This window comes from Carcharodon carcharias, chromosome 3, assembly GCF_017639515.1.
Source record: "Carcharodon carcharias isolate sCarCar2 chromosome 3, sCarCar2.pri, whole genome shotgun sequence".
In the NCBI taxonomy this organism is placed as follows: Eukaryota; Metazoa; Chordata; class Chondrichthyes; order Lamniformes; family Lamnidae; genus Carcharodon; species Carcharodon carcharias.
In genome coordinates this window covers 93,683,606-93,707,989 of record NC_054469.1, presented here as the reverse complement: position 1 = coordinate 93,707,989, position 24,384 = coordinate 93,683,606, and the positions used below count along the sequence as shown (strand labels likewise).

Genomic DNA, 24,384 nt, shown 5'->3' with positions numbered 1-24,384 from the left:
AGCTCCAAGTGATCATAGAATAGAGATGTTTGTCTTTTTAAGAGATTAAGTACTTTGTGAAATGTGTGTTTTCATAAGGGATGCGATTAAGAACTTAAGTGTAACGTTTGTTTTCATAAGAGATTAGTCCAAGCAATTTCATGGTATTGAATGTCTTTTTAATCAACCCGTGTTTTTTAATAGTAATGTTATCAATAGGCATAACTCTATTTGTTGTCAGCATGACCCCTTTATGTTTGTCCATGGAGGCAGCTAGGTGAGTTGTCATGGACAGGGTAAGGGCAAAGGGTGGTGAGTGGGGGGCATGGGTTGGCATGTGGACTAAAAAGGGCCATGGGAATGAATGGGGGGCATGGGGGTCTATGGTGGGTGGATATAAGGTCTTAGGTTGCCACGGTGTGTATTGGGGAGGGTGGGGCACATGAGATGGAATGGGTGGCATGAATGGGGTATGTGGAGTGTGTGTGTGGGGGTGGAGCGAGGGAGGGTTTTTGTTTTATTGTTTTTTCAATCTTTCACACAGTGCCGGAGCACCAAGAAAGCCTTAATTGCGGCCAGCCTGCCCCCGCACCCAGTATCCTCTACACTTTTGCTTATAAGCGTTCTGGGGGGCCGTGCCCAACTTCTAATCTAGCCCAGCTCTCTTTCCGTCCACAACCCTCCCACCCCACCCCCCTAGAGCAAAAATCCCAACTGCCAGGTCTCTCTTTCCCAGGTTGGGTTTGTGGAGTTGGAAAATGTCCTGATGCTGTGCACCCGACCAGGGAGTGAAAATCCGGCCTGAGTCGTCTTTGCGTGCATTTTGCTTGTCAGTTGTGTCCTCTCCTGCAGCCTTAACAAATGATGCTAATTGTTTGAGACACCTTTAAAGCCTTTTTAGAGGCTTTTATTTGTTTCCACTTTCATTAATCCCATCCCTTCAACTTTAACTTATATAATTCTTTGCTCCCTGCATCTATCCGCATCTGTGCTTGGAACTATGCATAAACTGATCTCAGAAGTTTGAATGAAATTGTTTACTTCCATTCATATCACTGCAAAAGTCTTCTCTAGCCTTTCAGATAGAAATGCACCAATACTGGAAAATCTAGAGTCAGAGCCAGGGTCTTAAGGCTTTGTAGTCATTTTCAAAATTGCTCAATATAATTTGTATATAGACAGCAGTATAATGATCCCCATCTTCCACCACCATATGGCCCTACTTGCATTCTCCATTAAGTATGAATGACTACTCCTTCAACTCCGCAATCAGTAACCGATCTTTCAGTCACAATGCTTTGGTTCTTCAAAACTCTCTCTCCAAAGTTCTGTCCCTCAGAATCTCCACTGCATCAAGAGCCTCACCATAACCTTTGATTGTGCTTTTAATTCTCCCAATCTTTCCCGTCTTGAGTTTAGTATTCTCCTCTTCTGCATGAGGAAGACTTTACAAATTTGCACAAGGCATAGAATACAGTTTTGAGCATCCCAATGTAGTAAGGGCCTTCAGACCATAAGATCGTGTATAGCATAGGTTCGCCAGGGTAATGAAAGGAGAGACTTGAGATACTGAGACTATTTCCAGTGGATCAGAACCTTAAAAAAAGAAAGACTTGCATTTATGTAGCATTTTTAAAGACCACCAGACTTCTCAAGCATTTTACAGCCAATTAATGCTTTTGATAAGTAGTCATTGTTGTGAGGCAGGAAATACAGCAGCCAGTTTTGTGCACAGCAAGCTCCCACAAACAGCAACATAATCATGACCAGATAGTCTGCTTTTGTGATGTTGATTGAGAATTAAATATTGGCAGTACACTCGGGATAACTCCCCTGCTCTTCTTTGAAATAATGCCATGGAATCATTTACATTCAAACCTAGGGAAAGAAGGATAAAGGGAGGAAGGGATTGAACATGAATATTTTACTGGTAGTCTACGTTCATTCATGATCTGCATTAGAAGGATGATGTAATTTAACTTTTTAAAGTAACGAGGATGTTTAGCTGTGTTACAAGCTTGCCCTTGTCGATTGTGTTTTTAAACAATTTTTTTCCTGATTCTCTCATCGGTTTCCTGAGCTTGAACAGATGTGTAGCAACTGTTGAAAACGAACAATATTTCAGCTGCTCAAGTTATGTGACTTGAACGCTTTTTGTTTTATTTTTGACTCAGTTGTTACTGATTTTAAAACTTCATTTGCCCATGGTCACAAAATGCTGCGAGGCAGTATGATTGAAAATATGATACCAGCTGCATTCTGCATTTCAACATGGTACATGTCTTTTAGACAAAAGCCAGTTTAATAATGGAAGCACTTAAGGATTGTGTACCTTTGGGCAGTAAAGAAAATGTGCACAAAGTATTTGTCCTGAGGGGCAGTTTGACCTTTGACATTTGTTAGTACTTTTTCATTGGCAGAAGCAGATTGGGAGGGTGCAAAACAAAGCTCCTGTGTAAGTTAAAAGTTAAATGTAAATGAGGCTCCAGTTAGAGCATGAATACACTGGATGAACAGGCTTGCTGTGGGAAGCAAATTTAGCAGAAACAATTGTTGAATTATTTTCCATATGGGCAGAGTGGATTAAGCTGTTGCTGATCAAACATCTTCATTTAGAACATAGCCCTGCCTTCTCCACTTTGCAGTCTCTGCGGAAGTTGTGCTTTTGCACTGGGTTTATTACAGACTGTAAGTAAGAAAGAACGGAAAACTGAGACTGGATAATCTCTTGAATGAAGTCACATTTTTTGTATGTGGTGTTCCTGCTGTGTTGCTTTTAAACTGAAGTCTGGCAGACGAAACAGCAAGCCAGAATACTCTTTTGGCTCTAGTAAAATTGCAGCGTTTCAACACATTCATCATATAGCTGCTCTTATGAAAGTTTTCCACCATGACTACTTCAGTTGGTAGGTAAACTGTGGTTTTAGACTGATATCTATTGTTTCTATCTGAATCCTTAGACATTTAGCAATCTGCAAGTAAACAGCTGGTACTGAAGCACTTTCTTTAGAATGTGAACAGATTAATCTAGTGGAGCTTTGTGCTTGCAATGCAAGTCTCTTTGTTTGCTAATATACAGAGGAAAATTTAAATACATTGCTGTTGTAACTGGAATGCATTTATAGTAGAAGTGTTGAATTTGCAGGCTGCTTGCCGACATCTTTGCCATATGTTTGCAGGATCCGGAGATTTCCGGAAGTGCTTCTTAAAAATCTCCATATATATTAGAACAAAAGATGTTCAGTGTTTTTGGAGGAGTGAAATAAGGCTTGTGTTGTTTTCAAATTTGTTTTGTTACTTTATTCTGGTGAATTGATACTCTACATGATCTGGAGGCTCATTGAAGGCTCTGTTTTTTAACATGCAGCTATGCTGAGGCCACATACTGAAGCAGCAACAGCTGAGCACATTCCTGAGGGTAGCTAGGACATGCTTGGGTCATTGGCAACCTTCCACAAAATTCCTCTATAATGCTCCATTTATATTGCAGTAACTGTCTCCAGAGGCACCACTGCAATAGAAATGAGGCAACATAAGTTACCCCACACCCCAGAGACAGGCAAGCTCTGCCACCCAGTTTAGTGGGTTCATTCATGTCTGTTCACCTCTCAAACCATAGGGCCCCAAAAACCCTTTCAGTGTGAGATAGCAATTTACATGTACTGTACTTCATCCAACCTAATGAACTGTATTGGCTGTTCACTGCACTGTTTCCTCTGCATCAGGGAAACATAATGCAGGATAGTTGGTGGTTTTGCTGAACACCTTCACTCTTTGTGTAAGTGTGATCCTGAGCTCCCTACTGCTTGCAGTTTCAATTCCTTACCCCATTCCCACTCTTTGTCTTTGGCTTTCTACACTGGCGCACTGAAGCTTAACATAAGCACAAGAAGCTACTCTTTATCTTTCTACTCAGCATTTTGCAACCCTCTGGTCTTAACTTTAACTTTAGCAACTTCAGGCATTAGATATAGCTCCCATTTTCTTTCTGGCTATAGTTGCTGGCATTTTCAAGGACAGGGAGAAAACAGGCTGTTACTTGGGTCACCTTTCAGCACACCACTGACAGGGTGATCTCTACCCTTCAAGTTTACTTCCACTGGAGTCCTGCTCCACTTGGCCGCATTTTCATGCTACTATTTCTATCTATCTCATTTAGCTATTCACAAACTCTATGGGTAGAATTTTGCCCTTGATGGGTGGACAGGCAGCTGATCGCCGCCGCCGAAATGGGCCCCGCCGCCATTTTAAGTGGGCGGGCCAATAAGGCCGGTGAAAATGTCACACAAGATGGGACATGTTAATGAAATAAACAAAAACCTTATTAAATGATTTTAAACTGCTATCAAACCTCATCCCGTCACTGGATGAGGTTGGTAAAAAAAAATCACCCACTCACCTGCCCATTGGGCCCGTGCGCCGAGCCGATGTTCGCACGGGCCCCTCAAAATCATTGACAATTGGCAAGTTAAGGGCCTTAACAAGGCCTTTAATTAATGGCGGGCGCACGTCCCACTGCATAGCGCGCCCACCGACTGAAATATGGCGATGCCACACGCTGACATCGGGACGCTCGCACGACGTCAGCGCGCAATATTTTAAATGCTGGCATGCGGGCTCCGCCAGCCGCCGTCAGCCAGAAAATTCTGCCCAATGTTTCATATACGTCTCCTATTTTCTAATTTTGTTCCCTTTTGACTCCTGCTAATTATCACTCCTGCTATTTAAAGATCATCAGGACCTACAGAAGCACTTCACATGTTGTTTTATTAATTTTCCTATGTGTGCTTTTTTTTCATGTTCCTATGTTCCCCTGTCCTGTTTGTTTTTTAATGCTGTTTTTAAAAGCCAATCCAGTCCTGAGGAAGGGTCTCACATCTGAAACAGTGTCTGACAAACTTTCTCCACACATCCTGTCTGAACTCCTGAGCACAGTGTTTCCAGCTATTTCTGTTGTCTTCCATTCCTACCCATGAGGGCAAAGCACTGGTGACACCAAAGGTAAATCACCAGGGGCTCTATTTGCTGTTAAAGTAGGCAGTATTTTCAATATCACCACATTGGCTCGCCGCTTCCTCCTTCCGACCCTCCAACTCGCCACCTCACTCTCCCTAACTCGCCCACCTGCCGCTTCCTCTTTCCAATCCTCCCACTCGCCACCTCACTCTCCCTAACCCATCCACTCGCCACTTCCTGCTTCAGACCCTCCCTCTTGCCACCTCACTCTCCCTAACCCACTCGCTCGCCGCTTCCTCCTTCCGACCCTCCCGCTCACCACCTCACTCTCCCAACCCACGCACTCACTGCTTCCTCCTTCCGACCCTCCCGCTCGCCACCTCAATCTCCCTAACTCACCCGCTTGCCACTTCCCTTCCTTGACCCACCCGCTTGTCCCTTCCTACTCCCGACCCACTCACTTGCCGCCCCAACCCAGCCACTCACCGCTTCCCTTCCCGACCCACCCGTTTGCTGCCCCATTCTCCCTACCCCTCCCACATGCTGCTTCCCCCTCCCCCACCCCAACCTCTCTGCTCACCACCTCTCCCAACCTTCTACTCTTCACTTGCCTGGCCCAACCCTCCACTCATCGCTTATCCCTCCCGACCCTCCTCACGGCTTCCCACCACTTTGCGAGGGCTTGGGAGAGGGGCGACCAGTGAAGCGGTGATTTGTTTTTTAAAATGATTGAGTATAGATATTAATTGCACTAAGATGGAAAGGCAATGCTATTTGGGGAATTTCCCTAATTTACAAACTGCGAAAAAGAAAATCCAGCCTTAGAATGGGCTTTAAATGGGGGATACCTGTACTGCATTAAAGTGTATATGTGCTCAATTCTTATTTAGCAACATTTTGTTTTATAATTTTTCCAGTTAGTGGTTAGTAATGGTGATGACATGGAAGAGGGAAAAAATGAATGGGAAGAAGAGAAGTGCAAGAATCAGTTTATAGATATTTGAGTCAGAAGTCCATTGGTGGATTATTTCAAGACCATTATCACCTTACTGCTTGTTAAACATATTCTTTATAGGGGAGAGTTTTTCCTGTGGTGGACGGGAGTAGGCACGGAGCCAATCGCCACTTGCGATCAGCTGCGTGCCGCCATTTTACACTGGGTGGGCCAATGAGGGCCCACCCAGTGTAACGCACAGCCTGTAGCGCTCAGCGCTACCTGTGTGGGTGGGGGGGGGAGGGAGAGTCGGGGCCTGCGCTCTTTCGCGCATGCAAGGGAAAGAGCGCAGAAATCTCCCTGAGGCACGGAGCTGCCTCGGAGAGATTGAATGGTTGAGGAAAATTTTTCATTAATAATGTGAAAATTTATTCAAATATATCCGCTCACGTGACAGTGTTTGTGAAGTAAGTAAAATTTATTTATTTTATAAAAGCTTATGCCCATGGATGAGGTTTCCTGAAAAATGCAAAGGCTGCTTGGGCTCTTCGCCTGCCCGCTAACCTTAAGGTTGGACGAGCAGCGTTCTTAACAAGTGTAATTACTTTTTTAATGGCCTTAGTAAGCCATTGACAGTTCGGCGGGCATGCAGCCACCTCTGGCACATGCCCAATGAACAAAATATCGAAATGACGCCACGACCCACTCGCTCGCCGCTTCCCTCCCCAACCCACCCACTTGCTGCCCCAACCCACCCAATCACTGCTTGCCTCCCCAATCCACCCTCTAACCACTTGCTCCTCCCAACCCTCCGGCTTGCAGCCTCACTCTCCCTAACCCTCCCACTTGCTCCTTCATTCCCCCCACCCCTGATCTCTCTACTCGCCACCTCTCCCAAGCTTCCACTCTTCACTTGTCTGTCTCAACCCTCCACTCACCACTTATCGCTCCCGACCCTCCTGCTCACTGCTTCCCACCACTCTGCGAGGGCGCACGCCCAACGTCATCATGTGTCATTTTACATGTCAGTGTGTCGGGCTCACCCCCACATGCTGACCAGAAGATTTGGCCCATAATCTTGCTAAATAGTATTCAACAAAGATGATGAACATCAGCACAGACATTCCTATCTAATATTTTTCAATTGTTTTAAGGATGTAGGCAAAGCCACATTCATAGCCCATGTCTTGTTACCTTGAGATGATGGTGGTGGATTGACTTCCACTTGGGACATATACATTTTGACCATAAAACTGTATTAATCAAACATTGTGAGATTCTTTATGCATTTGAGAAATTACATTGGGCAGTCAAATGTTTGTAGTTTGACATATTGCTTTTTCTATATTTGTATTTTGCTATTTAACGATGTTTCCTGTCTTGATTTGAAGATTTTCAGTATATACTGATCCACATAAGAAATATTAGCAGAGATTTTTTTTAAAAAAAGTTATTCACAGGAGCAGCTGTGTATATACACTTAAATTACATGTTTTCCAACTGCAGTCATTAATCTTCTTGAGTGACCACATTCCTGTCATTTGCATGGTGATACTTCTTAAACAAGCATTCCCTCCCAGTATTGCTGCAAATGCACATAAATTTAAATAGTGCATGGTAATTGCCTTTCAATGCCTGTCGTGCTTTTAATGATTGCATTGTGCTCATTATTGTCATATACCTGTTACGTTGAATTCACACTACAAGTTGAGCGTCACATTGCTGCAAAGTTTGTGCAGAGTAAATCAAAGATAAAGCAGAGGCAGATTTTCTCCCCCAGAGTCTTGTTCCACCTCCCTTTGGTGTTGGGCTGGGCTCTGAGTCTAACCTCAGGCTGCATTAACATTATAAATGAAGTATCAAGAAATAGACAGTTACATGTTATTTGTAGCCCAGTCGTTACTGGAAACTGTTTAGCAGTATGTTGTTGGGGATCCTCCTCCACTTTCACAAAACTTTTTAAAATAGTGCATTCAGGAAAAAGTGTAAGTAACTCAAATGTTTTAATTGATCTTCTGATGGGCATGGCAATTAACACAGTGGGAGTAAGATTGTATTTATACTATAGTGATACCCAAAATTGGCTGCAGCTCCATGATACAGAAGGCAAAAAAAGTATCTGCTGAAGGTAGAGACAAATATAGACAATATAAAATAAGGCGTACAACAGAGACAATATAAATTAAGGGTACAATTCTGAAGGGTGTTCAGGAGCAGAGGGACCTGGGTTTACATGTGCTGTTATGACCGGGATGGGAGGAATGCGAGAATACAAACATACAAACAAGGAGCAGCAGTAGGCCATTCAACCCCTTGAGCCTGCTCTGCCATTTTGTAAGGCCATGGCTGATCTGATAGTAACCTCAAATCTGCACCTGATAACCTATCACCCCTTGCTTACCAAGAACCTATCCACCTCTGCCTTAAAAATATTCAAAGACTCTACTTCCACCACCTTTTCAGGAAGGGAGAATGACCATCTGAGAGAAAAAAAATTGCCTCATCTCCATTTTAAATGGCAACCCCTTATTTTTAAAGTGACCCCTAGTTCTAGATTTTCCTAGAAGAGGAAATATCCTCTCCACATCCACCCTGTTGAGACTTCTCAGGATCTTACATAGTTCAATCAAGTTGCCTCTTACTCTTCTAAACTCCAGCAGATACAAGCTTAGTCTGTCCAATCTTTCCTCATAAGACAACCCACCCATTCCAGGTGTTAGTCTGGTAAATTGTCTCTGAACTGCTTCCAACGCATTTACATCATTCCTTAAATAAAGTGACCAATACTATACACAGTACTCCAGATGTAGCCTCACTAGTGCCCTGTGTAACTGAAGCATGACCTCCCTATTTTTGTATTCAATTCCCCTTGCAATAAATGATAACATTCAATTAGCTTTCCTAATTACTTGCTGTGCCTGCACAATAGCTTCTTGCGATTCATGCACTAAGTCACCCAGATGCTTTTGCTTTTCAAAGCTCTGCAATCTCTCACCATTTAGATAATAAACTTCCCATTTATTCTTACTGCCAAAATGGACAATTTCACATTTCCCACATTTTACTCCATTTGCCAGATCTTTGCCCAGTCACTTAACCTCTCTATATCTTTTTGTAGCCTCCTTATGTCCTCTTCACAACTTACTTTCCTACCTACCTTTGTGACATCAGCAAACTTGGCAACCATCCCATTCATCCCTTCACCCACGTTTATATAAATTGTAAACAGTTGAGGCTCCAGCACTGATCCCTGTGGCACACCGCTCGTTACATCTTACCAACCTGATAAAGACCCATTTATGCCTTCTGTCTGCTTCTTGTTAGCTGGCCAATCTTCTATACATGCCAATATGTTACCCCATACCATGAGCTTTTATTTTCCACAATAACCATTCATGTGGCACTTTATCAATTGCCTTCTGGAAATCTAAGTACAGTTGGTCCACTGGTTCCCCTTTATCCACAGCACATGTCACTTCCTCAAAGGACTCCAGTAAGTTGGTTAAACATGATTTCCCCAAGCCCCACTACTCCACAGGCCATACCATTAATTTAAATGTTCAATTTTCTCATCAAAATAGCTAATTGTTTACCTATACTTCTAGTACCCAGAAGAAAAGAGGCTCTGACTAGGCTTCTTTCAAAAAACTCAGAATGATTAATGTATTATAAAACAAAACTCCTTTAAAACAAATTTCAAGAACTGATTTAACACACATTGTAATTTGGAAGTGTAACTAACTAATCCTTTTAAACTTCCCTAGCGCACACACATACACAAACAAACAAAAGACACAAAGGAAGCCTCTGCAGAGTCAGGCAGATGGGGAAAAAAACTTCCTTAGAAAGAAAAAGATAAAAGCTCATGGAGGTTCGATCTGTCGGTCTGAAATTCCCTCGGATGAAGACATACTGCTAAGACCAGTAGATGTCGGGAAGTTCACCAATGATGCTTCAGTGTGGAGGAGAGTATAGCTGGACCAGTTCTTCCTGTCTCAGCTAGCAAATTCAAAATTATGCAGACAAACTACACTTAGATGAGGATTATCTGGCTACAGGTCGAGCACAACACACCATTTCACAAAGCAGAGAGGGAGAGAGAGCAAGCTAGTCAGGACAGCCTTCTGTTCTCAGCATCTCCCCAACAAGACCGAAAGCAAAACCACAGGCTTTAACTTAAGGTTTGCCTCTGCCATACAATTGCCTTTTTGTCTTCCAGTTTTTGATTAATTAACGGCTTTGCAGTTCAAAACAATCAAACAACTCCCCCTCAAGTACCGGTAGCTCAGGTAGTTTCTTGGAAGAGGCCTGCTTGTTGATAGTTCCAAGGTCAACTTATGACCCTTTTACAAAAAACTCTTGGGCAGCCTCCAGTGTCCAAATAATGCAATGTCCTTCCATATTTTTAAAAAATAAAATTCTGTTTAAAGAGATATGATTCAAATAGTGCATGTCATTAAAGGTGGCAGGACAGATGGAGAGAGCATTTAACAAAGCATACACTATCTTAGGTTTTATTAATAGGGGCATAGAGCACAAGAGCGAGGAAGTTATGCTGAACCTGTATATGACGCTAGTTAGACCTCAGCTGGAGTATTGCGGTCCAGTTTTGGGCACCACAATTTAGGAAGGATGTGAATGCATTAGAGACAGTGCAGAAGAGGTTTACATGAATGGCTCCAGGGATGAGAAACTTCAGTTATGAAGATAGATTGGAGAGCTGGGACTGTTCTCCTTGGAGAGAAGAAGGCTAAGACGAGATTTGATAGGTACTCAAAATCATGAGGGGGCTGGACAGAGTAGATAGAGAGAAACTGTTCCTGCTTATAAAAGGGTTGAGAACGAGAGGGCTCAGATTTAACGTGATTTGCAAAAGAAACAAATGCAATATGAGAAAAAAAAATTTCACACAGAGTGGTTCGGACCTGGAATGCACTCGGGAACATTAGATGATTATTTAAATAGAAACCATATGCAGGGTTACGGGGAAAAGGCAGGGGAATGGCACAGAATCATAATGCTCATTTGGAGGGCTGATGCAGACACGATGGGTTGAATGGCCTCCTCCTGCACCATGCAATTCTGTGATTCCATGAAAGTGTCAATAACCACTTGGTTGCTGATTTCCTGAACTCCTTTGTTATTTACCGTGTCAGTGATACCAAATATAAATGGTTATTGCCAGCAGTCCTGGTCAGCATCCTTTTCCAGCTGTAGGCAGGTTGAATATTTCACTTGAAGCCAGCAGTATTTTTTGTTCTGTTGAAGAGTCATACGGGCTCGAAACATCAACTGTATTCCTCTCTGCAGATGCTCTCAGACCTACTGAGTTTTTCCAGGTATTTTTGCTTTTGTTTTGGATTTCCATCATCTGCAGTTTTTTGCTTTTATCTTAGTATTTTTTTCCCAATAGTGGGGAACGCCTGCAGCCAGAAAATCAAAGTCACAATTATTCCTAAAGATTACACATGCATGGATGTTTCTCTTAAGCTACTGCTGTTTATGACCCACTCGTAGATGTAAATGAGACAAATTCCATGGTCCCAGCATATTGTACAAATTGTCCTGTAATAAAAAGGTTTCTTAACACTGTTAAGTTATGCTTGAGATTTGCTTCCAAATGACTGAGCCCGTTTTTGAAAGAATGCTGCTTTCAAGCATTTTTTTTATTTAGCCAGGCTTAGAAATTAGTACCTTCTCCAAAACTGAAAGTTCTGTGTCCTTTCCTCCCTTTTAAAATTTATGAAGGGGTGGAATTAAGTGAGTGCTTTTACTGCAGTGGAGGGAGTTTTGGAAAGAAGTCTGTTCACTTTCCAGCACCATGGAATTTTTTTTGTGGTCCTAGGAAGACATACTAAACAAATGGAATATGTAGTATGGATACGCCAGGAAACAAAACAATTTACTGGGACACCTTTGCCCATAATACTTATATTTATATTTATGAATCCATGCTTCCCATATATTGTCCCAGGTAATCTGAATAATTGTCCCTGCCCTGTGTCTTTATCTTTTTGGAGCCAGGCACACATCTGCCATCTTCATAGATAAAAGGGTAAGCTATTGATATGAAATAGGCATACAAGCTTATGCAAGCCCCTGTTTGAACAATTTCCAAACCCACTTGGAGAATAGTCTCTGATGTTAGAAAGTTATCCTTGCTATGTAAGGAATCTGGGCGGTCTTCATGTTCCATTGATTTTCAGATAGCTTTATCGCATCTTTGTGCTTGTGTCAACATGTTTGCAAGATTTTGCTCAAGAGAATGCTTTTTCGTTATGATTTTACTTCTTAATGCTGATTTTGTCAGGTAGCTGTCTGTCTCTTTGTAAGTTAACTCTTTGAGTGCTCTATGAGGCTTTCAGTTTTGAAAACAAAAAAAAGTTCTTCCTCTCTTGCACCATTTATAAAAGGATTTAAGTTTGTAAAACTCTAATTCAGAATATTGGCCATTCTAAGAATATACAGAACCATAAACTGTTTCTGAATTCACGTTTGTTTGGGAGGAAACCAAAAGCTGGAAAATGGGTTAAGCACTTTGTGCAGTGAATTGTATTGTTGATGTAAATAGTTTTGACATGTTATAAATACCAAACAAGCTGGTAAAGCAATCCGAAATTTATCTCAAATAGCTGGAGAAGTATTCTGCACTTGTTTAAATTAAGTGAACAAAATGTATAATTATTAGCTTTAGAAATAGAAGCTTAGCTGATCATCAAGTAAGCAGCAAGTTACATGCTCCAATAATTTAATGGGTAAAGACATCACCTAATGTAAACTATGAAAACTGGCTGGGTTACAGGTCAGGGCCCTGGTGTATCCTGAGTTGATTTGTAACTGGCCTCTTGCTGCGTTATAAGTAACTTGTGATTCCAGCTTTAACATACATTGATCCTGTTTGAACCAACTCATTTCTTTTCATTATATAAAATACTGTTGGACTTGACAGTAAAACTGACCACAGTTATTTAAACTAACACCAAATGTACATTTACTCCACAGAAATCCGAAGTTACATGGAAGGCATCAACAACCATTCAGTAGTGCGTTCGGACAGCACTGTGGTGACAAACCCTATTCTGTACGGCAGTGATGCTTCAATGACTAATCCATCTTTGCAGCGACCTTTTGGCTCAGTGTGCTCAGTTTCCACCAACAGCCAAGTCTCCAAGACAAACAGGTGGGACATCTTAAAAACTACATTCAGGTATATGTGCATATTCATGTGTTAACAGCTGTCAGTAAGAATGCAATGTAACTTCTGTGTGGTTTATAGGCATATTAATTTATTGGTGGTTTTAGAACTCAAATAAAAGATGAATTTGGAATCAGATGCATTTTCATTGATATGGGTTTTAAAAAGTTAATATTTATAATTTCATCGTGTGGAGATGTATTTCACTAGGCAGTTGTTTCTGTTGATGCTGCATTCTCCAGAACCAGGGGGTCCCTAAAGTCAGGAGGATGCCTATTATTTGTTAATGGGTGGGTTTTTTTCAAGCCTTGCAAATACAGTAAAATGTTTTGATATCAAACAGATTACTTCTTAGATGCAGATTTTTGTTTAAAGTTAGCACCTCAAATGTTGAAGGACCTGTTTCTCCAATTTATAATTTTTGATTTTCATCAATCACTACATATGCCTATACATATAACTATATGCCAAAAAAATTCAAATGCTGTTTATTTTTACTATGTTGCCTGCAATTGTGAGGAAGATCCAGTCCTCTGGACCAGGCCAGTGTTTACACTGTTGAGACATTGATGGACAATGTGTAGTAAGAGGGTTGCCTCCTTTTTTTAGAAATAATGTAACAAGCATGGGGAGCTCATACTTCCAAATGCAAGCTAGTTGGGTTAATAATTTAGTATTTATATGAATATGAAGGTAAATAAGATCTGCTAAATTTAAATTCATTAGGAAATGTGCTTTCTTCTGCATGACAGCTTCTCCATACATGACAGAGTTTAGCCTAGCTCAGTAAATTGTGAGGAGCCTGCAGTTTTGTGTGTAGATGAAAACATTGTCGTTATGCTTTGATTATGCACAGTCATAGGTGGTCTCCTGTACCTACACCATAATAAAACTCAAGGACTTTGTTGATTTTTTTGGTTCCTTGTGGCAGACCTCATGACAAAAGTTTTGAGGCTAAAAGACTTTGTATGTTGATTTTTTATCGCAACATCGACAAGCTGTCTCCCACTGTTTATGTTGTTAAATCCATTTGTCACAGACCAGTGGCAGATTTGTAGATCCAGTTGATACTGAGAGTTCAGGCTGAAAACCTGGTCCCCAAAAAATGGATTTAACAGCATAAACATCAGGGGCCAACTTAATTAAATGACCAATAAAAAAACACATGAAGTCTACATTTCTTGATTTGATCATTCAAACAGAATATCACATGTGCTAGTAGTTAATCTAACTGTCTATATTTCACAGGGCAGAATTTTCTCGTTGGCGTGTGGGGCTGGGACCTGCACGCCGACGCATAAAATGACATGTGAGGTCGGGCGAGCATTGCTGCATCGCCACGTGCCATCGCGTTATTGCATTGGGTGGGTGCGCAGTGATATCCGATGTGCGCCCGCATATAATTAATGGGCCACTTAAGGCCCTTGAGGCGCCAATTGACAGCGATTTTTCGCCGCCCATGCAATCTTTGGGTCAGCGCACGGGCGCAGCGGGCAAACAGGTAGGACACATTTGTATAAACCTCATCCACGGGCGGGATAATAGGGCTTAGTGGGGTCATGAGTGTGCACTGTCAAATATTGATTTTTTTCAGAGTTACTGATGCTTGCCTGTGAGATCTGCAATATTTCAAAACGCATACCAGCTGCTTGGCCTGGACTCTCAACCTTCAGGTCAGCACTCTGCAGTGAGGAATCTTTTTTGGGCCTGCAGCTTTCAGGAATCCTTCCCTTAGCCTGGGAATGGGAGTTGAACTCCCCACTGGAGGCACCTCCTCTGAGGAGGAAGGGAGGGCTAGAAGGGGGAGGAGGCCAGGAGTGCACATTCAGCCTCCAGGGGAGCCACCTCTGGGAGGACAGGCACAGGCACAAGGGGCAGAAGGGGCTGCAGAAGACACCACTATCCTGCTGCCAGGGTTTACAGGTGGCGAAGCAGCTACCTCAATATGTCGGAGGTGCAGTGCCGAAGGAGGCTCCGTCTCTCAAGGGAGACAGTCAACTGTATCTGTCAGATGATTGGGCCTGAGATCTCCTCTAACTGTGTGGGTGGACACCCCATTGCCAGTGGCTGTAAAGGTCACAGCAGCCCTCAGCTTCTATGCCTCTGGCTCCTTCTAGGGCTCGGTGGGTGATCTTTGCAATGTCTCCCAATCAGCTGTCCACACTTGTGTGAAGCAGGTTACAGACGCTCTGTTCAGGCGTGCATTGACCTTCATCCACTACCGTTGAGATCAGGCAAGCCACACACAGCGAGCCAGAGGCTTCGCAGTGATTGCTGGCTTCCCCCACGTCCAGACTGCAATAGACTGCACACATGTGGCCATCAAGGAGCCAGTAGGTGAGCTCGGTGCCTAGGTCAACAGGAAGGGCTTCCACTCCATGAACGTGCAGATAGTGTGTGACCACAGGATGCTGATTCTACAAGTCTGTGCAAGATACCCAGGCAGCTCCCACGACGCCTACATCCTCAGACACTCCCAGGTGCCGGGGCTCTTCAGTGCTCCAGCTCGGCTGGATGGATGGCTGCTGGGCGACAAGAGCTATCCCCTCAGAACGGAAGTTGAGCAGCAGTACAGTCGGAGCCACGCCTCCACATGGGCTGTGGTGGAGAGAGCCATTGGCCTTCTCAAAATGTGTGTCCGATGCCTGGTCACTCAGTGGGCACGCTCCAGTACTCCCCACTTTGTGTGCCTCTGATAATGGTTTCATGGTGCGCTCTCCACAATCTTGTGCTGGTAAGGGGGGACGCTGTGGACGATGAAGATGTAGACGCAGTGGCCGTGGCTGCACACGATGAGTCCGGCAGTGAGTCCGAGGATGAGCACGCACAGGGAAATGCTGAGGGGGTTGATGCTGACCCAGGCATACTCCAGAGAGGCAGGGACACCCAGGAGACTTTAATCCAATGAATCTTCAGCCAGCACAACATAGATGGACCTCCAAGACAAGCCTGTGCTTCAGGCTCCATACTTGATGCCAGAGTGCAAAATCTGCCTGGATAGGAACATTAACTAAGGGCTTTGTTAACAAAGCTGAATGTCCCACAAATCACTCATAACATTATTGGTAACTATCCACTTGCAGAAGAAAAGAGGTACCCTCAGCCTTGGTGACATGTCTGAATTTAATATTATAACAAAAAGAACTTAAAAAAGTAAAATGACAAAGGTGTTAAACATCACACCAACTCATAAAGACCTCATCTCGGGCCAACACAAAAACAACAGGGATAAACCGGTGGTGTGCCTAAGGTGCTTTATGTTTACATTTTCCAGGTGCTATGTCTTGGTGCTGCCCCATCGCTCAGAGTGGCACCTGAGCCAGCCTGCTCACTCTGCTGTCCTGTTGGCCTCGATGGCCTTGGCGATCATCCTCTAGCCCGTGGAGCCTGGAGCCTGTGCTGGCCCCGCCTGGGAGGGATCTGCCAGTTCCACAGCTGGCATCTCCCCAGTTGTCACAGCCTCATCAGATGCAACGGTCACTGGCAGAGGCGCAGAGGAGCTGCTGCCCTCATCCGGAGTGCCCTGAGAGCAGCCCACAGAGATGACAGGCAGCTACTGTACCGACTTGAGGTCACATCAGACCTCCCTGCTCATCGTAGAAAGATGGGCACCCAGCTGGGAAACTTGGTGCCCAGACCATCTCCCACACTAGCACTGACCAGCTGAGGTCAATGCCGATGTGAGGACTTGCTGGTCTGAGTTCATCCCCGGGAAGCCCTGATGGGTCTCCTGGAGGAGCCTCTCCATGAGAGTTGCCACTCTCTCCATGGACGGTGCATGGCACTCGGCCATGAGACTCATTGCATCAGCGATAGCCCATGTAGACTCCTCCACCACGGACACCAAGCCAAGCATAGTCTCATGTATCTCCCCCAGATGCTCCCACGTACCCGATTGCATTTCCTGCGTTTGCTGCGTCGCGGATGAATCCAGAGGCACATCATCAGCCACCAACTGAGCATGTGCCTGGTCTCCTGCAGTACTCCGACTACTAGCACCATGGGCACTCTCTGTCTCTGCCAGCTCCTCCAGCGACTGTGAAGTGCCCTCACCGCTGTGCCCCGGGACACTAGCCAATGTTCTAATTCCCACCAAGGTGCTAGTATCTGCACTGGTGCCTGCCTGGCAGTGATGGTGTGACGCTGGTAAGTCCGAGACTTCAGGGTCCTCAGGTGTGAGAGGGGGTCCCTGCTGCTCCTCCTCCCTGCCCTGCTCTGCTGTTGCTGAAAGGAAGAACAAGGACATTTGATTAGTTAACGTGGAGACAATGACAAAGTACATCCCTGTTCCCCGGATCATTATGCTGCATAAGCAATGGACAAGCAATGTTGTAAACTTCACTCACTGAGCATTCAGCAGTGCCATGGCTGTTGGGAGAACAATGGTGACCTCATGGGCTGGGCAAACATACCTGCCCGTGGCACCCCAGCCTCACCGACACTGGTGGACCTGGGCGCATGGTGCCTCTCGAGATCTGGGGCCTCCTGCTTGAACTGGCTAAGCATTGCCACCTCGGCCAGCCCTCCACCAGTCCTCACCAGCTCGACTGCATTCTGTGCATTCTTCCCCTGAAAAAGAGGGAAGAGCATTGATTAGTGCTACTTGTACCTGGACTCTCTTTGCGCACGGCCCACCCCAACCAGAGTGGGACATTGCAGGGCTCCAGAGCCTCCTCACCCCGCAGCTGCCGAACAATCACACAAAGATGCTAGGCCTGTCACTCCCCGCACCCCCCCACTGGGCAAATGCTGCCTATGTCACATTAGACACCACAAGGCCTCAGCTTCCATAGCAAGGAGACGCAAGCACATGGAGCACAGAGGACAGCAGGTCGATCGGTGCCACGCCACCTTGAAGCTTCCCTCCCAGCATGTCATCACCCTGACTTGGACATGTCCTCGAGTCCCAGCTCTGCGCCTAGGGGCAGCTCCTCCAGGTTGCTCCCAGAACAGTAATGTGGGCCTCAATGTACCAAATGCTGCGGGTGTAGAACCCATCTCTTCACCACCCTCTCAGGGTGACCTCATCATGGGTAATATCTACTGGCCCACTCAGCAAAGAAGACATGCTATCAATGATTCAGTGCAGTCATTACACTCAGACTTGGGGGGGCGTGGGCGGTGGGTGCACCAGGGGTTAAAGCCTACCTACTAGGTTAAGTGACCTGTGCCAACATGGTACTCTCCCTTCCCAAGCGCAACAGGTGGTTGAAGCGCTTGCAGCATTGGATCCAGGTGCGTCGCACCACATCGTGGGAGCTCACTATCTCAGCCATCTCCCAGGCACATTTGGTCTTGTCCGGGGGGCCTCCTCCTCCCATCCTGGGGTACGAGGACCTCCCGCCGTGCTGCCACCTCCTCGAGGAGGGCAGCAAGGCAATCGTCAGAAAAACGAGGGACACGGTGCCCCCCTGCCCTACCCTCCTGCCTGGCCTGCTCAGCAGCAGCGCTCTGGGGAGCCCTTCCAGTAGCCGTGTTTCACAGCCTTTGAAAGGGTGCAGCAGCTTTTTAAAACAGGTCACCAGGTCACCATTGGACCCAATGGTCATTGCAGTCCCGCTGCTGCCCTCGGGAACCGCGATTCACAGTGGGCGGGCCTTAATTTACCCAGCCACGTAAAATGGCCCTGTGGACCCGATCAAGGGGTCCGTGCCCACTCCCATATGGCCCGCCCGACAGGCAGAAAATTCTGCCCATAGAATGATTGTGTACAGAAGTAACCCAATCAGTTCATTGTTCCTGTGCCAGTTTTTGAAAAAGCTATCCAATTAGTTCCATCACTGTAATCTTTCCCCATATCCCGGCAAACTCTTCCCTTTCCAGTATTTATCCAATTTGTTTTGAAAGTTTCTATTGAAACTGCTTCCACCAGCCTTTCAGATAGGGCCTTCCATAACAACTCACTGTGCTGTACAAAAGAACGCTTCCCCATGTCGCATCTGGTTATTTTTGCTGGTCATTCGCGATGGGACATGTTAATAAATTGCACAGAAACTTTATTAAAGTTTTTTAAAACCGACATGAAACCTCATCCCGCCGGTGGATGAGGTTTCATGTTTTTTCAGAAGCCTGCTGGGGCTCCTGGCCTGCCCGCCAACCTTAAGGTTGGACGGGCAGGGCCTTTAATTGGGCTAACTACCCTGTCAATGTCCCCTCGCCTTCCTGAACATTTAAATGGTTCCACCCGACATTATCCCATGTTATTTTCACGTCAATGAGCGGGCCCCGCCCCCAGCTCGCCAACGGCAAAATTCTCCCCTGTGGGTGGAATCTTCCCAGATTTGCACAAAGTGCAGTAGTGGGCGGGAAAACCGTCGCTTTACCTGCTCTCTGCAATATTGGGTTTTTGCACTGTATGGTCTCATTCCCAGCGCATTAATTATTGCAGCCACAGGAAACATGGCGTCTCACTGGCGGGCAGCCTCCAATTTGCCTACTACACCATTACCTCATTGCTCCCTCATGCAGGACACCATATTTAAACTGCAGCCACACGTGCACTTTTCAATGCTTTCAGCCCATGACTGCTCCGATGAAGACATGGCCCCAAAAGCCAAGAAGACTGCTGTCCCTCCGATTTACTGACATATCCCTGGGACACCACCTAGGTATCATGGAGGTCCACCATGATGCCCTCTGCCTCAGTACTGGCCGCAGGAGGCCCATTCCTCTCACCACTCCGGCTTGGGAGACAATGGCAGAGGTGGTCAGTGCCAATGCTGCACACAAGAGGTTGGCCATCCAGTGCAGAAGACGGATGAATGATCTCATCCATGTCGCCAGGGTAAGGGTGACCATCTCATCATTCTAAACTCACACACTCACAAGGCCATCACACATCTCACTCACTGCCAGCTCAAGGGACACCACCACTCACTCTCTCACACACACCCTCACATCTCCATCAGGCCTCATCTCCGCTGGAGTCTGCCTCCTCAGCCCTTACCATCTTGAGGCCACTTGCACAGATCAACATGTGCCCCCACACACACCATGGGATACCCTCCTTCCCCAGTACAGCCCTTGCCCTGCAGCCTCTTCTCTTGCCTGAGGCCACTTCTCCCCCTTCCCCTAACAAGGCCTTGCGCTGCAGCCGTTGAAAAGCCACCCCTGTCTTACAGCTGGTCTGGTAGGTAGAGTCCTGTCCATGAGCCCCCTAAAAGAGACGTGGTGCTGTCTGTGAAGACTGGCGCTGATGGCTGCGAGTGCTGACTGAAGCAAAGGTCGGTAAACGAACCTTGAAGTCCTGAGCGAAGTGCAGCTCACCAGGTGCACGTCGCTTATATACAGTTGTGAAACAAGTTGGCATGTTCCCAGATGACCCAGCAATGGGGAATGATTTCTGTGAGCAGGACTTATACTGAGATGCTGATGCATTGAAATTAGGTTCCCGGCATGCAGTAGTGGGAATTGCGGCCCGCTTTTGAAAGTTGGAGCGACAGCATGATACCATTTCTTGGTCTTCTCACCATATTGTGCCCCCTCACCCGCCATGGCACACAATGTCAATGGGGCTGGAACATTCCGGCATATTTTTCCCTATTTACTTAATCAGCACCATTCCATATTTTGAACACCTCTATCAAATTCCCCTTTAACTTTCTCTGCTCTGAAAAGAACAATCCAGCTCCCCCTTTCTCTTTATGTAACTGAAGTCCTGCATTTCTGGTACTATTCTAGCAAGTCAGAGATGGTAGTGTAATAGTTATGCTATAGTTCAAGTAAACTAGAGGGGTCTGGACGAACAATGGGGTGATATGCATTCAAATCCCATTACAGCAGCTGGAGAATTGTAGTTTAGTTAATTAAATAAATCTGCAATAAAAAGCTGGTAGCAGTAATGATACACGAGAGACTACTGGATTTGTGGTTAAAACACATCTGGTTCACTACTAAAACAAAAATACCTGGAAAAACTCAACAGGTCTGGCAGCATCTGTGGAGAGGAGTACAGTTAATGTTTCGAGTCCAAATGACCCTTCTCCTCTCCACTGATGCTGCCAGACCTGCTGAGTTTTTCCAGGTATTTTTGTTTTTGTTTTGAATTTCCAATATCCGCAGTTTTTTGCTTTTATTTCTGGTTCACTACTGTTCTTTAGGAAATGAAATTTGCCATCTGTACCCAGACTGATCTATATGTAACTTCAGATTCGCAGCAATGAGGTTGACTCTTAATTGCCCTCTAAAATGACCTGGGAAATCACTCAGTTGTCAGGAAGGTGGCTTTGCCAATGAAGCCCACTTTTTGTGAATAAATAAAAATAATCTACGTCCTCTGGAAGGCTTTAGCACCTTGGCCCAGATTTTGCGGCCAGCAATGAAGGCATGCACTTACTGCTCATCACAGTTAGCATTGTGGACGTACCAACCCTACACGGACTGCAGCAGTTCCACAAGGCAGTTTACCACAAACTTCTCCATGGCAATTAGAGATGGGTTATAAATGCTGTCCTTGGCAGCAACCCCCACATCCCATGAATGAATTAAAAAAAGACTCCCTAAAGATTTTTTGGAAGGCTTTTGAGTGGCAGTGGAGAGAGAGAGGGAGACAGAGAGGCTTTTGAGTGGCACTTCATAGTTCCTAAAGATAATTTACAGCACAATGTCATCTATGGGGTTGGGGTGTGGTGGCCTGTGGCATGTGAGAATGGGACACACAACGTTGAGGATCTTCAATCAATCAACATTAACAAACCCTCACCGAAGCACACAGCGTCTGAGAAAGTATAAATTGGAATATCAAATTCATTTTGAAATTATATAGAGAACATGAAATAAAGAAAAAGATAGGATTATAAGAGAGAGAGATACAAAGAGTCATTCAAACAATTTAAATCTCCAACATCAATTATGTTCTGAAAGAATGAGTTTCCATAATTGTAAAATTAAATTTTCAGTACCAGAGAGGTTTTCACAGTAATTAGGGCTTTATATCGTTAAAATATTCACTTATACTTGAATGCATCAGCTCTAACTTTTTCTGGTGTGTACCATAACTTCATGTCCTTACACACATTTCAATGGCGAGTCCATCAGCAAGATACCAGTGCAAAGAGGCTTGTGGAGTAGCAGGATAAATTGGATGGTGATTTCGGTGTTATATGAACTCCAGAGATTGCCTTCCAATTAACTCCATAGTAATGGTGGGTCCTGTTTATCTCGCTGTTATTCTTAATACAAAATCCATGTCTTTGTTTATTTGAGGATTCCAGAGGCAAATTTTTAATAGTGTTTAGGTGAAAAGTATGTCTGGCCTTGGTCATGAGCATCGTCAATCATGAGTGTACATTGTATCTTGTACAACGTTTAAAGCTTTCAGTGGGTTTTGGCACAGACCTGCTGATGCAACTATGGAAGCACTTAGTTTACATGGATATGAGTGGTATGTTTCATGGCTTTGTGCTGAAGGCAAGAGCATGGCTGGGACACATTCTTTGCCTGACTGTCTTTCTAATCTTTTTAGCTCTTATGTGCTCTTGCTCTTGTTTGTTTCTGCCTACTTTATTTGCTGTCTGAATTACTATCTAGGGAGCATAGAATTAATCACCAGTGTCATCATACCACCTAAGCAACCTAGCATTTCTTTGTTCTGTATGCTTGACCTGAAAAGGTCTTCCGAGTATAATATTTTCCTGAGTTCATTGATACTTCAGTTTCTAAGGAACCTGAAAAATGCAAAAGCTCAAACATGCCTGATATATCAAGACACTGCTTCATTATTACTGTGTCCTTTCCATGACTCCTCATATGGTTGCCAAGTAAAGGTAATTATGAAATGTGCAGGATTTAGAAAGGTCATTGAAGGTTAGGGAATGGCATGCAAGATGCTGTGCCCTAAATTAATATTCAAATAAAGCTCCCATTTGTTCGAGCAGACACTGCCAATAACAGCATTCCTAGCCCACAGGAAATGATGTGTGAAAAACAGTTGGCAGAGATCCAGAGTTACAGATCTTTACTTGCTTTTCTGATCGGAGTCGGGCAATTTGTGCTCACATATTTGACAACACTGACTCGAAAATATAGGCTTCGCTGCCAAGGTGAGATACAATCTGGTGAGTTGACCAAGAGCTCCTTCAGTGCTGTCACCAGGATTTCTGTAAAATAAAATGGCAGATGACACTGCCCAAATGGGTATCACTTTTTCAAGCAGCAAAATGGTGGAATGGCTAGTTTGAAAATGTGCGTGTGCTTCATTTCTTTATGCCCATTCTTTCTGCCAGAGTAAAGAGCATTCTTTTATTTTGCTCCTCTTTGTTTCTTTACATTTTAGCTTTCCTTTCAGAACAATTTCTGTAACCTTTTCTTTTTCTTTCAATAAAGTGCTTGGTATGCAAAATGTTAACATAATGGGGGTGAATTTTCTGGGCGTTCTTCAACTCGTCCATCGTAAATTTGATGGAAGAGCCACAGAAGCGTTGGAAGAACAGCATAAATAAATACCTTTATAACATATTCATGGAGTTCCCATAGCTCTTCTGAAAAAAATTGTGGCAAGAGAGTCTCTGGAGCTTCCCTTATATATCCTATGTTGGACAACAGCCACATAACCTCTCCCCACAGCAATTTACACCGCAAAGCAAAGGCAGCCATGGTGCATAGGCCATCCTTCTCTCCACATAAGCACACATAAAAGTAGGAAGGTTTTCTTCTTGCATGTGCTGGGTGGAGCTCCTAAAACACAGGGTAAATGAAGTACATTGTAACAGCAGTCACGTTCCGCAGTTTCACATAGCACAACAGAAAAACAGATACATTGCGCTTCCTTCCCACACTCCAAAATAGAACCCACAAAATGCCTGCAAAAAAACCTCATCGCACCCATCAAACAAAAGGAAAAAACTGCCCACAAAAAAATTACAGGATTTAGACCTTATATTTACGTAGTTTTAAATTTGGACCCTGGTTCATTTTCAGTTAATCTCTTTCTCTCTCTTAAATCTATTCCAGTCCTCTCTGTCAACCAACAGTTCAGCTTTCTTCTCTATTTCATGCTCACAGTTCAAGTCTAAGTCTAGTGTTTGAATACAGGATGCTGGGACTCCTGCCAGTGTTGGCAGAACTGACAAGTACCTACAAAGGTATTTTAAAATTTTGAGGCATGGTTGTGACAACACAAGAACTGGCTGCTCACTGGTAAACTGATGATCATTGGAAGCTGTGTGAGAGATAGAGCACAGCAGGAGACTGCAACTTTCAAATCATTGAGTGGAACTTAAGTGGTGAAGGCTGCAACAAAATATGGTGAGGACTTCAATTGGGCAGCCAGCATTCTGCATGATCCTGGCTCATGTGAACAAAGGGGCATTCTCAAAGGAAA

At 44.5% G+C, this 24,384-nt stretch overlaps 1 protein-coding gene across 8 annotated transcripts in view; it reads left to right on the top strand.

Annotated features, from left to right (window-relative positions):
- LOC121276097 (tensin-3-like) overlaps nt 1-24,384 on the top strand; it is a 488,964-nt gene that overhangs the window by 445,634 nt on the left and 18,946 nt on the right. For 6 of the 8 annotated variants that reach the window (XM_041184035.1, XM_041184034.1, XM_041184038.1 and 3 more), the window contains one exon: nt 12,872-13,076. In XM_041184035.1, the coding sequence (XP_041039969.1) occupies nt 12,872-13,076 (205 nt within the window). The remainder of the gene's footprint in view (nt 1-12,871; nt 13,077-24,384) is intronic. The other 2 variants (XM_041184037.1, XM_041184036.1) reach the window with 1 other exon arrangement.